Source organism: Cherax quadricarinatus, chromosome 38 (assembly GCF_038502225.1).
Source record: "Cherax quadricarinatus isolate ZL_2023a chromosome 38, ASM3850222v1, whole genome shotgun sequence".
In the NCBI taxonomy this organism is placed as follows: domain Eukaryota; kingdom Metazoa; phylum Arthropoda; class Malacostraca; order Decapoda; family Parastacidae; genus Cherax; species Cherax quadricarinatus.
This window is the reverse complement of record NC_091329.1, coordinates 414523-426762: the sequence shown is the minus strand read 5'-3', so window position 1 is coordinate 426762 and position 12240 is coordinate 414523. Positions and strand designations below refer to the sequence as shown.

The 12240-nt window shown below is 40.2% G+C and overlaps 1 protein-coding gene across 1 annotated transcript in view; it reads left to right on the top strand.

The window, feature by feature from the left end:
• Hcf (Host cell factor) overlaps nucleotides 1-12240 on the top strand; it is a 107644-nt gene that overhangs the window by 57124 nt on the left and 38280 nt on the right. The window contains exons 6-9 of the mRNA XM_053782283.2: nucleotides 697-842; nucleotides 1356-1493; nucleotides 3917-4106; nucleotides 9295-9620. Coding sequence (XP_053638258.1) covers nucleotides 697-842; nucleotides 1356-1493; nucleotides 3917-4106; nucleotides 9295-9620 — 800 coding nt within the window. The remainder of the gene's footprint in view (nucleotides 1-696; nucleotides 843-1355; nucleotides 1494-3916; nucleotides 4107-9294; nucleotides 9621-12240) is intronic.

Below are 12240 nucleotides of genomic sequence, written 5' to 3'. Positions count from 1 at the left end.
CTGTTTGTGTTTAAGGCAATCTTTTCTGTAAATTATCCACCAGGTTCTTCGTTTTATTCCTTCTGATTACATTGGCTGACATACATGTCAGGAATACTGGACTGTAGTTTAGGCTCTCCTGGCTGTCTTCCTTCTTGAATACTTGGATTATATTTGCTGTTCTGCAAGCACCTGGAAGTTCCTATCTTAAGGGATTTGTTGACATTCTGGGCACACAGCTTGCACAGGGCTTCAGCTTTAGTTTATATCCATGGTGATATAATGTAGAATCCTATGACTTCCATCATGAATCTCATTATTTGCTCACTCGTTTCAGTGCTGTGGAGTAGCTTTGGGTCTGCGTTTGCTTAGTCTGCTATATTCAGTTCATTTACATATTCCTCCTTACCCAAAGACACACAAGCTGTTTCATAATCTCCAGTATTTTTTTCCGTAACTTTTATTGTGCCACATTTTTTCCAAGCTTTTTCCTTCCTGAGTTTTGCATCCTTATATTGGCAGTTGCATCAGTACTTCGTGTCTATTTTCCCTGCAGATAGATACAGGCTTGTTTGATGCTTCCTTGAATTTTTGGGTGCAAAAGCTCATCATTGTCAGTTGCCAACTGTTAGTTCTGTTACACTTACAGGATGGTATAATATTTCAAAAAATAAACTACGAGTTGAAATACAATTCTGATTTCTCTTTTTACCTCAGAAAACATGAGTTGGGAAAATGCAATGATGGAAAAATTTGAAGACCAAATGCCTCGTGCAAGAGCTGGGCACTGTTCAGTTGGCATTCACTCTCGTCTTTTTGTGTGGTCAGGCAGAGATGGTTACAGAAAAGCATGGAATAACCAGGTAAGGCTTTTGTACTGTGGAAGAAATCACAATAAAAGGCATGCTTTCATATAGGTACAAATACCACAGTGAAAATAGCAAATAAAACCTGAGCATTTTCGTGTGGTTATGCACATGTGTTTAAGCACATGAAAGCACAGAGGTTTTATTTCCTATTTTCAATGTGGTATTTTTGCTTATTGTATTATGTACAATTATTCTTTTCCCTGCCTTTTATTAGGCACATGGTGAATATCTTCACTAAATTTTGAAAATAAGACAGTGAATTTTTATATCTAAATATGATACTAATTTATATACGTATATGTAAAAGGAAATTTAAGACAGAATATTGTTAAAATACAAAAACTATTCTTCAAACCAGAATAAATAAATTTGCTAAGCTACTCCAATTGTACTGCATTCTGTATAAATTATCATACCACTTAATGTACTCCCTAACTGACCAAATCATAAAAGCAAACTATGCAGAGCACCTCAGATTAATGTTCATTTATACATGTATGTTAATAGGTTTGCTGCAAAGATTTGTGGTACCTGGAAACCAGTGTACCAGGGTCACCTGGTAGAGTGCAGTTGGTGAGAGCATCAACTACTACCTTAGAGGTCTGCTGGGGTGCAACACCCACTGCAGATGCATATCTCCTTCAGGTTTGTATGATTTATTCAAACTATTTTTTTTATATGCAGGCTGTGGCATAACATCACTTCATTGTGTTAAGTTTTTTCTGCACCCTGCAATGCTGTAGAACATAAAAAAAAAAAAGAGCCAACACCACATAATTAAATTTCTACCAAACCTTGAGCTAATCAACTCACTACTACAGCCAGTGTATTAAAATAAATAAATGAAATAATTTTTCTTGATAAAGTGACTTAGCTTACACCCTTGTATATAATTTGCCCAGCTGGGTATGATAATCCATGATACAGTGGAAGTACTAAGTATTATAAGTGGAGAACAGGGATCTGATAATTATTCATAAATATATAAATTGTAGGTAGTAGGTTGGTAGACAGCAACTGCCCAGGGAAGTACTACCGTACTGCCAAGCGAGTGTGAAACGGAAGCCTGTAATTGTTTTAAGTGATGGTAGGATTGCTGGTGTCTTTTCTCTGTCTCATAAACATGCAAGATTTCAAGTATGTCTTGCTATTTCTACTTACACTTAGGTCACACTACACATACATGTACAAGCATGTATATACACATCCCTCTGGGGTTTCTTCTATTTTCTTACTAGTTCTTGTTTATTTCCTTTTATCTCCATGGGGAAGTAGAACAGCATTCTTCCTCCATATGTGTCGTAAGAGGTGACTAAAATGCTAGTAATCCCTTTTCCTGTATAAATTACTAAATTTAAAAAGAGAAACTTTCATTTTTCTTTTTGGGCCACCCTTCCTCTGTGGGATATGGCAAGTTTGTTGAAAGAAGATATATAAATCTTAGTGTGGAAATTAGGCGGTGTGGAGTTACTAAAAGTATTAGTCAGAGGGCTGAAGAGGGGTTGTTGAGGTGGTTTGGTCATTTAGAGAGAATGGAACAAAGTAGAATGCCTTAGAGAGCGTATAAATCTGTAGGGGGAGGAAGGTGGGGTAGCGGTCATCCTCAAGAATGTTGGAGGGAGGGGGTAAAGGAGGTTTTTTGGGCGAGGGGCTTGGATTTCCAGTAAGTGTGCGTTAGCGTGTTAGATAGAAGTAGATGGAGATGAATGATTTTTGGGACCTGACGAGCTGTTGGAGTGTGAGCAGGGTAATATTTTGTGAAGGGATTCAGGGAAACCAGTTAGCTAGGCTGGAATACTGCTGTACACTAACTGCCCCCTTCAAGGCAGGCAAAATTACTGACCTGGAGAGTGTGCAAAGAACTTTCGTGGCACACATAAGTATGATAAGGCACCTAAATTACTGGGAACGGTTGAAGTCCCTTGATTTGTATTCCCTGGAATGCAGGCGAGAGATATACAGTGGACTCCCGCTTAACGATCACCTCCAAATGCGACCAATTATGTAAGTGTATTTATGTAAGTGCATTTGTACGTGTATGTTTGGGGGTCTGAAATGGACTAATCTACTTCACAATATTCCTTATGGGAAAAAATTCGGTCAGTACTGGCACCTGAACATACTACTGGAATGAAAAAAGTTCGTTAACCGGGGGTCCACTGTACATGATAATATACACTTGGAAAATCCTAGAGAGATTAGTACCAAACTTGCACACTAAAATCACTCCCTGTGAAAGCAAAAGACTCGGCAGGAGATGCCCAATGAAAAGCAGGGGTGCCATGAGTACACTGAGACAACACAGTAAGTGTCAGGGGCCCAAGACTGTTCAACTGCCTCCCAGCATATGCATGGGGGATAACCAATAGACCCCCTGGCTTTCTTCAAGAAGGCACTGGACAGGCACCTAAAGTCAGTACCTGACCAGCTGGGCTGTGGTTCGTATGTCAGTGTGCATGCGGCCGGCAGTAACAGCCTGGTTGATCAGACCCTGATCCACCACAAGGCCTGGTCTCAGACCTAGCTGTGGGGGTGTTGACCCCCAAAATCCTCTCCAGGTAGGAAAGGTGCAGCCAAAATTCAGTAGTACACGAAAGACCTTCATAGTGTGTTCTATTCAGTTTTGGATGCATTTTTTCAGTTTCTCTGCAAAAATTTGCTCCTTACAGAATAGCATAATAAAAGAGTTTATCATAGTTTTAAGCTGTGATTATTCTTATTAGCTGTAGGACTTCATTAAATTTTAAGTAACTTTGTTTAATTCTGTGAAGTAATTGTAAATGCTGTATTTAATAAATACTTCATTTTCTGCAGTTTTGTTTAACTAAATATTTTGTATGGTGTAGGAGGTGGGAGGGCCTAAAAGTAGGAGAGAGAATGATGAAAGTTGAGGTGGAAGGGAAAGGTGATGCATTAAATTAAATTATTTCATAAAAAAATTTCTGTATTATGAGATTTTCTGAAAGAGACCAAGTATACTTCCTTTGATGACATTAACATGAATGAACCTTATGTTTTGTCAGAAATACTTTGAGTAATGTTTGTTATAATGGTATTCATACCAACAGATCCAAAAGTATGACATCCCAACCCCAGCATCAACAGCATCAACTCCAGCTACCCCTCCAAGCACTGCCACCTCCAGTATACCTGGTACTCCTGCCAACAAGCCTATTACTCTCACCCAAACTGTTCTTAGACCAGCTGCACCTGGAACTATTACACCTATGGCCCCTACCTCTCCACAAACTATACGAGGTCAGTTTTTATTTCTTATTACATTGGAACACTTACTGTCTACATAAGTCTTTCTGGCCATATTCAGATACTAGCTGATTTTGGTGGACAGCTAAGGTAACCCTGTAATGAAGGCCCATACAGCATTAACTGTGGAAGGTCATACAATTTTAGTTACCTCCTTTGTTGAGAAATTTAAAAAAATAGTTTGAAAGAGCTAAATAAAACTACAAAAAGAAAAAGGAAATGAAAAGAATGCTATTGGTTTTTATGGTATGTTAAATTTGGCTATAAATGATCACTTGGTGGCAAACATCATAGATTCATGTAAAGGTGCTTATTTTATTTTATTATTTTTTTTTTATTATCACACTGGCCGATTCCCACCAAGGCAGGGTGGCCCGAAAAAGAAAAACTTTCACCATCATTCACTCCATCACTGTCTTGCCAGAAGGGTGCTTTACACTACAGTTTTTAAACTGCAACATTAACACCCCTCCTTCAGAGTGCAGGCACTGTACTTCCCATCTCCAGGACTCAAGTCCGGCCTGCTCGTTTCCCTGAATCCCTTCATAAACGTTACTTTGCTCACACTCCAACAGCACGTCAAGTATTAAAAACCATTTGTCTCCATTCACTCCTATCAAACACGCTCGCGCATGCCTGCTGGAAGTCCAAGCCCCTCGCACACAAAACCTCCTTTACCCCCTCCCTCCAACCCTTCCTAGGCCGACCCCTACCCCGCCTTCCTTCCACTACAGACTGATACACTCTTGAAGTCATTCTGTTTCGCTCCATTCTCTCTACATGTCCGAACCACCTCAACAACCCTTCCTCAGCCCTCTGGACAACAGTTTTGGTAATCCCGCACCTCCTCCTAACTTCCAAACTACGAATTCTCTGTATTATATTCACACCACACATTGCCCTCAGACATGACATCTCCACTGCCTCCAGCCTTCTCCTCGCTGCAACATTCATCACCCACGCTTCACACCCATATAAGAGCGTTGGTAAAACTATACTCTCATACATTCCCCTCTTTGCCTCCAAGGACAAAGTTCTTTGTCTCCACAGACTCCTAAGTGCACCACTCACTCTTTTTCCCTCATCAATTCTATGATTCACCTCATCTTTCATAGACCCATCCGCTGACACGTCCACTCCCAAATATCTGAATACGTTCACCTCCTCCATACTCTCTCCCTCCAATCTGATATTCAATCTTTCATCACCTAATCTTTTTGTTATCCTCATAACTTTACTCTTTCCTGTATTCACCTTTAATTTTCTTCTTTTGCACACCCTACCAAATTCATCCACCAATCTCTGCAGCTTCTCTTCAGAATCTCCCAAGAGCACAGTATCATCAGCAAAGAGCAGCTGTGACAACTCCCACTTTGTGTGTGATTCTTTATCTTTTAACTCCACGCCTCTTGCCAAGACCCTCGCATTTACTTCTCTTACAACCCCATCTATAAATATATTAAACAACCACGGTGACATCACACATCCTTGTCTAAGACCTACTTCTTCTTCTTCTTTCAACGTACCAGCCGTATCCCACTGAGGTGGGGTGGCCCAAAAGAAAAAACTGAAGTTTCTCCTTTTAAATTTAGTAATATATACAGGAGAAGGGGTTACTAGCCCCTTGCTCCCGGCATTTTAGTCGCCTCTTACGACATGCATGGCTTACAGAGGAAGAATTCTGTTCCACTTCCCCATGGAGAAAAGACCTACTTTTACTGGGAAAAAATTTCCCTCTTTCCTACATACTCTAACTTGAGCCTCACTATCCTCGTAAAAACTCTTCACTGCTTTCAGTAACCTACCTCCTACACCATACACTTGCAACATCTGCCACATTGCCCCCCTATCCACCCTGTCATACGCCTTTTCCAAATCCATAAATGCCACAAAGACCTCTTTAGCCTTATCTAAATACTGTTCACTTATATGTTTCACTGTAAACACCTGGTCCACACACCCCCTACCTTTCCTAAAGCCTCCTTGTTCATCTGCTATCCTATTCTCCGTCTTATTCTTAATTCTTTCAATTATAACTCTACCATACACTTTACCAGGTACACTCAACAGACTTATCCCCCTATAATTTTTGCACTCTCTTTTATCCCCTTTGCCTTTATACAAAGGAACTATGCATGCTCTCTGCCAATCCCTAGGTACCTTACCCTCTCCCATACATTTATTAAATAATTGCACCAACCACTCCAAAACTATATCCCCACCTGCTTTTAACATTTCTATCTTTATCCCATCAATCCCGGCTGCCTTACCCCCTTTCATTTTACCTACTGCCTCACGAACTTCCCCCACACTCACAACTGGCTCTTCCTCACTCCTACAAGATGTTATTCCTCCTTGCCCTATACACGAAATCACAGCTTCCCTATCTTCATCAACATTTAACAATTCCTCAAAATATTCCCTCCATCTTCCCAATACCTCTAACTCTCCATTTAATAACTCTCCTCTCCTATTTTTAACTGACAAATCCATTTGTTCTCTAGGCTTTCTTAACTTGTTAATCTCACTCCAAAACTTTTTCTTATTTTCAACAAAATTTGTTGATAACATCTCACCCACTCTCTCATTTGCTCTCTTTTTACATTGCTTCACCACTCTCTTAACCTCTCTCTTTTTCTCCATATACTCTTCCCTCCTTGCATCACTTCTACTTTGTAAAAACTTCTCATATGCTAACTTTTTCTCCCTTACTACTCTCTTTACATCATCATTCCACCAATCGCTCCTCTTCCCTCCTGCACCCACTTTCCTGTAACCACAAACTTCTGCTGAACACTCTAACACTACATTTTTAAACCTACCCCATACCTCTTCGACCCCATTGCCTATGCTCTCATTAGCCCATCTATCCTCCAATAGCTGTTTATATCTTACCCTAACTGCCTCCTCTTTTAGTTTATAAACCTTCACCTCTCTCTTCCCTGATGCTTCTATTCTCCTTGTATCCCATCTACCTTTTACTCTCAGTGTAGCTACAACTAGAAAGTGATCTGATATATCTGTGGCCCCTCTATAAACATGTACATCCTGAAGTCTACTCAACAGTCTTTTATCTACCAATACATAATCCAACAAACTACTGTCATTTCGCCCTACATCATATCGTGTATACTTATTTATCCTCTTTTTCTTAAAATATGTATTACCTATAACTAAACCCCTTTCTATACAAAGTTCAATCAAAGGGCTCCCATTATCATTTACACCTGGCACCCCAAACTTACCTACCACACCCTCTCTAAAAGTTTCTCCTACTTTAGCATTCAGGTCCCCTACCACAATTACTCTCTCACTTGGTTCAAAGGCTCCTATACATTCACTTAACATCTCCCAAAATCTCTCTCTCTTATATTTTGCAATTTTTTTATGACACCAGCTGTCTCACACTGAAGTACGTGATCTATAAAAAGAGGAAACCCATTCACCATCATTCACTCAGTATTTTGTCTTGCCAGAAGAGTGCTGACATCATATTTTCACCTTCAGGACTCCAGTCCAGCTAGCTACTTTCCCCTGATTCTCTTCATAAAGATTACCTTGCTCACTCGCACAGAATGCCAAGTCATAAAAAAACACTTGCCTCCACTTGCTTTGATCTAACACACTCATAAGTCTGTCAGAGGTTAGTCTTCAGCACTCATAACTTTATCACTTTCCTCCAATTTTTCCTGGAATAATGCCTACCCCTCCTTCCTTCCACCCCCAGACTCATATACCCTCTTAGTCATCCTAATAATTTTTTCTTTAAATAAAAAAGAACTAAATTGTTCTAGGGCTTTGTAAATCATACAGCTAAACTCACTTGATTGCTGTCTACCAAGATATTGCCAATTATATATTGCCTTTATTTTGCATGGTGAACTCTGCTGAGCTTAGGACATGAAAACAAATGTGCTGATCTTTGTATAACCATGTAAGAACATTGAAAGTTATTAGAAAATAGATAAAGCATTTAACTTAGCACCAACAACAAAAAGAACACTTGTCAACTTGTATATAGTATTTTGAAAGAAAGCTAATAAGCATTTCTTCAAAAATAGTGGTACTACACAGAACAGGAATGGGATCAAAGCATAGATAGCAAATGCTATAGCCACTGGAAAACTTAGCATTCTATGACAGACTAAACTCTGAAGACCATGAACAAATAATCAGTGGATTTTCATGAGTGGTACCCATGCAGCCTAAATTTTGTTTGCAAATTTTTTCACTTGGGCACAGTTATGGTACGTAAAGTGAAAGAACACTTAGCAAGTTTCCGAGAGTAAGTAAATGACTAGAGAGTGACTAGAGAGAATGGAACAGGTACCTGGAGTCTACCTGGAGGGTATTCCAGGGATCAACGCCCCCACAGCCCGGTCCACGACCAGGCCCTCTCGGTGGATCGGGGCCTGATCGACCAGGCTGTTACTGCTGGCTGCACGTAGTCCAACGTATGAACTGCCTGGCTGATCAGGCAGTTCGTTCGAAGGCTTGTAGTAGCTTTGTTGTGTAAAACTGAAATTAGCCTTACAATTCTGATTTTTTTTTTTTTTTTTTTTTTTATTCGCCGGTATTTTCCCGGCCCGGGTCTTTTCCAAGTAGTGGTGACCCGGCCTTGGCTCCCTATCTGGGGAGTGTCTCGAGACTTAAGTCTCCCATGGGAGGAGGTATAGTACCTCCTCATCTTTGGGACCAAGTGTCCCCAGGCCTATCCACATTCCCCGCCCTCACGGGGCTCGTAGAGAGAAGCTAGGCCTCTGGTCTGCCATCTACCCCGCCTCAAAGGGGCTCGTGGGGATGGCAGTCTTATGAGCTGCAGATGGTAGCAAGCTCAGGCCTCTCTTGACCTTCATTCTGATTTTAGTGGTATTTGTTAAACTTATACTGTTATTATTAGTCTTTTTTTTTTTTTTTTTTTTTTTAGTAAGCCCTGCTTATATTGATATATCATATCTGTGCAATTATGGTAACTCATTAAGCTACACATATATAAGCATTCTACACAAAATGTGACTTAACACTGTCCCTTTTTTCATGCACTTACGTAAAAATAAAATATTTTAAAGCATATGCAAGGTTATTTACCAAGATGTTTTAATATAAAGGCATTTTTTGTTTGCTTTTAGTGCCTGCTGGGAATACATTTCACATTATCTTTTTCTTTTTCCTTTCCTTTCAGCTGGTGGTAACATTGTCAGAGTACGAGCACCTGGAGCAGGACAGATAAAAGTTATTGGTGCAGGGGGACAAACGACACAAATTTTGCGAGGTGGTCTACCAGCCACAACTACGGCTACATCTCAAGGTGGCATGTCAGGGATTGCAGCCTTAGCTGCTGCAGCTGCAGCTGCTGCCTCACAAAAAATAACTACAAGTACTGGTAGTACAGCATCTCCTACTACAGTAAAAGTAGTGCAGCCTAATACACTAGTCACTCCACAAGGTGTGAAAGTGGCTACTACAATTGCAGGACAGACAGTGAGACTAGTTTCACCCTCTGGTCAGGTAAGGCAAATAAGGTTTACCTGAATTATGCTTTATGCAATAAAAACCATGTATACTAATGATTTTGCTTCTATTGTGGACTTTGCTGAGTTCCACAGCAGTTATCAACTTTGAACAAGAATTCATAGAGTTGAAATCTTTTTAGTATGTGTGTGTGCCTATGCATGCACACGTGTGAAATTTTTAACTCTTGTTTTCTCTTAGTTTTTACACAGGAAGATACTAGTGAAATTCCAGAAATTATAAATTATATAGAACAGGATGATAAACTGCACAATTAGGGTAACTAGTGACATGGTCCTCAGACAAGTAGAGAAATTAAAACCAAACAAATCTCCAGACCCTGATGAACTGTTTGCAAGGGTTTTAAAGGAATGTAAAGAGGAGCTTAGCAAACATTTGGCTAGTCTTTTCAACATATCACTACAAACTGGCATGGTGCCAGTCAAGTGGAAAATGGCCAATGTGATACCTATTTACAGAGCAGGTGTCAGGTCCTTAGCTTCGAATTATAGATCAATAAGCTTTACCTCCATAGTGGCAAAATTTATGGAATCACTAATTGCCAAGGCAATTCATAGCCCTCTTGAAAGACATAAATTAATTAATGAATCTCAGCATGGTTTTACAAAGGGGTGTTCTTACCTTACAAATTTACTAACTTTTTTCACCAAGGTATTTGAGGAGGTAGATCATGGCAGTGAAGACAGTTTTGTGTATATGGACTTCAGTAAGGTTTTTGATAGAGTTCCACATCAGAGGCTATTGAGGAAAATTAAGGCACATGAAATAGGAGAAATTTTTACCTTGGTAGAGGCGTGGTTGAGAGATAAGCGGAGAGTTTGCATCAGTGGAGAGAAATCAGAGGGGGGGGGGGTTCATGAGTGGTGTTCCACAAGGGTTGGTGTTGGGCCCTTTGTTCACAATTTATATAAACAACATTGATGAGGGTATAAATAGCAACATAAGCTAGTTTGCTGATGACACCAAAATAGGTTGCCTAATTCATTCTAATAAGGACATTAGAGCACTCCAGGAAGATCTGAATAGACTGATGCAGTGGTCAAAGAAGTGGCAGATGCAGTTTAATATAGACATGCAAAGTTCTAAACATTGGACAAAATAATAACCATGCCACATATAAACTTAATAATGTAGATCTTTATATTACTGATTGCAAAAAGGACTTGGGAGTTCTGGTTAGCAGTAATCTAAAACCAAGACAACAGTGCATAAGTGTTCACAATAAAGTGAACAGAATCTTTGGCTTCATATCAAGGAGCATAAATAATAGGAGTCCTCAGGTTGTTCTTCAACTCTGTTTCTTTGGTTAGGCCTCATTTAAATTATGCTGCACAGCTCTGGTCACTGTATTACAGAATGGATATTAATGCACTGGAAAATGTACAAAGGAGGACTGAGGGCCCTGAATCTGCACTCTAGAAGGGCATAGACTCGGTGGCATCGCTAGGGTTGGTGTCGCCCGGGGCAGAATCTTTGGTGTCACCCCCATGAAATCCAAGGGTGGGGGGATGGGAAGCAAACTCCAGCTATGTCACTACTGCATGACCAGTGATTAATGTTTAGCAGTGAGAATGTTTAACCCTTTGACTGTTTCCGACATATAAATACGTCTTACGAGCCAATGTTTCTGACGTATTTATACGCATAAATTCTAGCAGCTTCAAATCAAGCAGGAGAAAGCTGGTAGGCCCACATGTGAGAGAATGGGTCTCCATGGTCAGTGTGCACCATATAAAAAAAATCGGGGAGCCAGTGGTGCATTGTGGGAATGCCATTTCAGTTGTCCTTTTTCAGCATGTCTAGCGGTAAGAAATATGTGATTCCCCAGCAAATCTGGGACTCTTCTCTTCCCAAGTGATGCTCTAACACAGATGGAAGTGTCAGTGAAGATCAATTTCATGATTTGGAGGAGTTTGAGACCAAAAGCAATGGAGGAGGAAGAGGAGGAGGAGGAGGAGGAGGAAGAAGAAGAAGAAGAAGAAGATGTAATAATATTGTTCCCTTGAAGCAAGAAAAAAAAAAGTCCACCCCATGACAGTGACAAAATAAGGGGAGATAACATCTGATAAGAGCTGACTTTGATGAGCTTAAACGAGGGTAGAGCTGATAAGGAAATATTACATGACCATCGCCCTCCCTTTGTTTTTGCTGGTACACAAACATTTCTGTCTGTCTATTTGTCTGTCTGTCAAGCTCCCTGTCTGTCCATCTAGCTCTTTGTCTCAGAGAGAGCCACAAGACTGTGTCATCACGTTTACTCACATCTTCAAGCAGAGTATAGCACTTTGCCTGGATTTCTTGGGTTATCCTAGGTAATTTACACTATGTATACTTGTATTTATGTGTACCTGTGAGACAGAGATAGGCAGACAGATAGAAAGAGAGATTAAAAGATATAGAATGAGGGAGAAAGATAATTATATAGAATGGAGGAGGGGAAGCAGCATCCAACCCCATTGTTTTGACAGGCAGGAGGGGGAGTGAGTAATGAGACAATATGTCATTTTGACAGCTGCTGACTTCTGACTCAAAACAATTATAAGCCACACACTCGCACACAAGACAAGGAGGAGGAGAAGGAGGAGGAGGAGGAGGA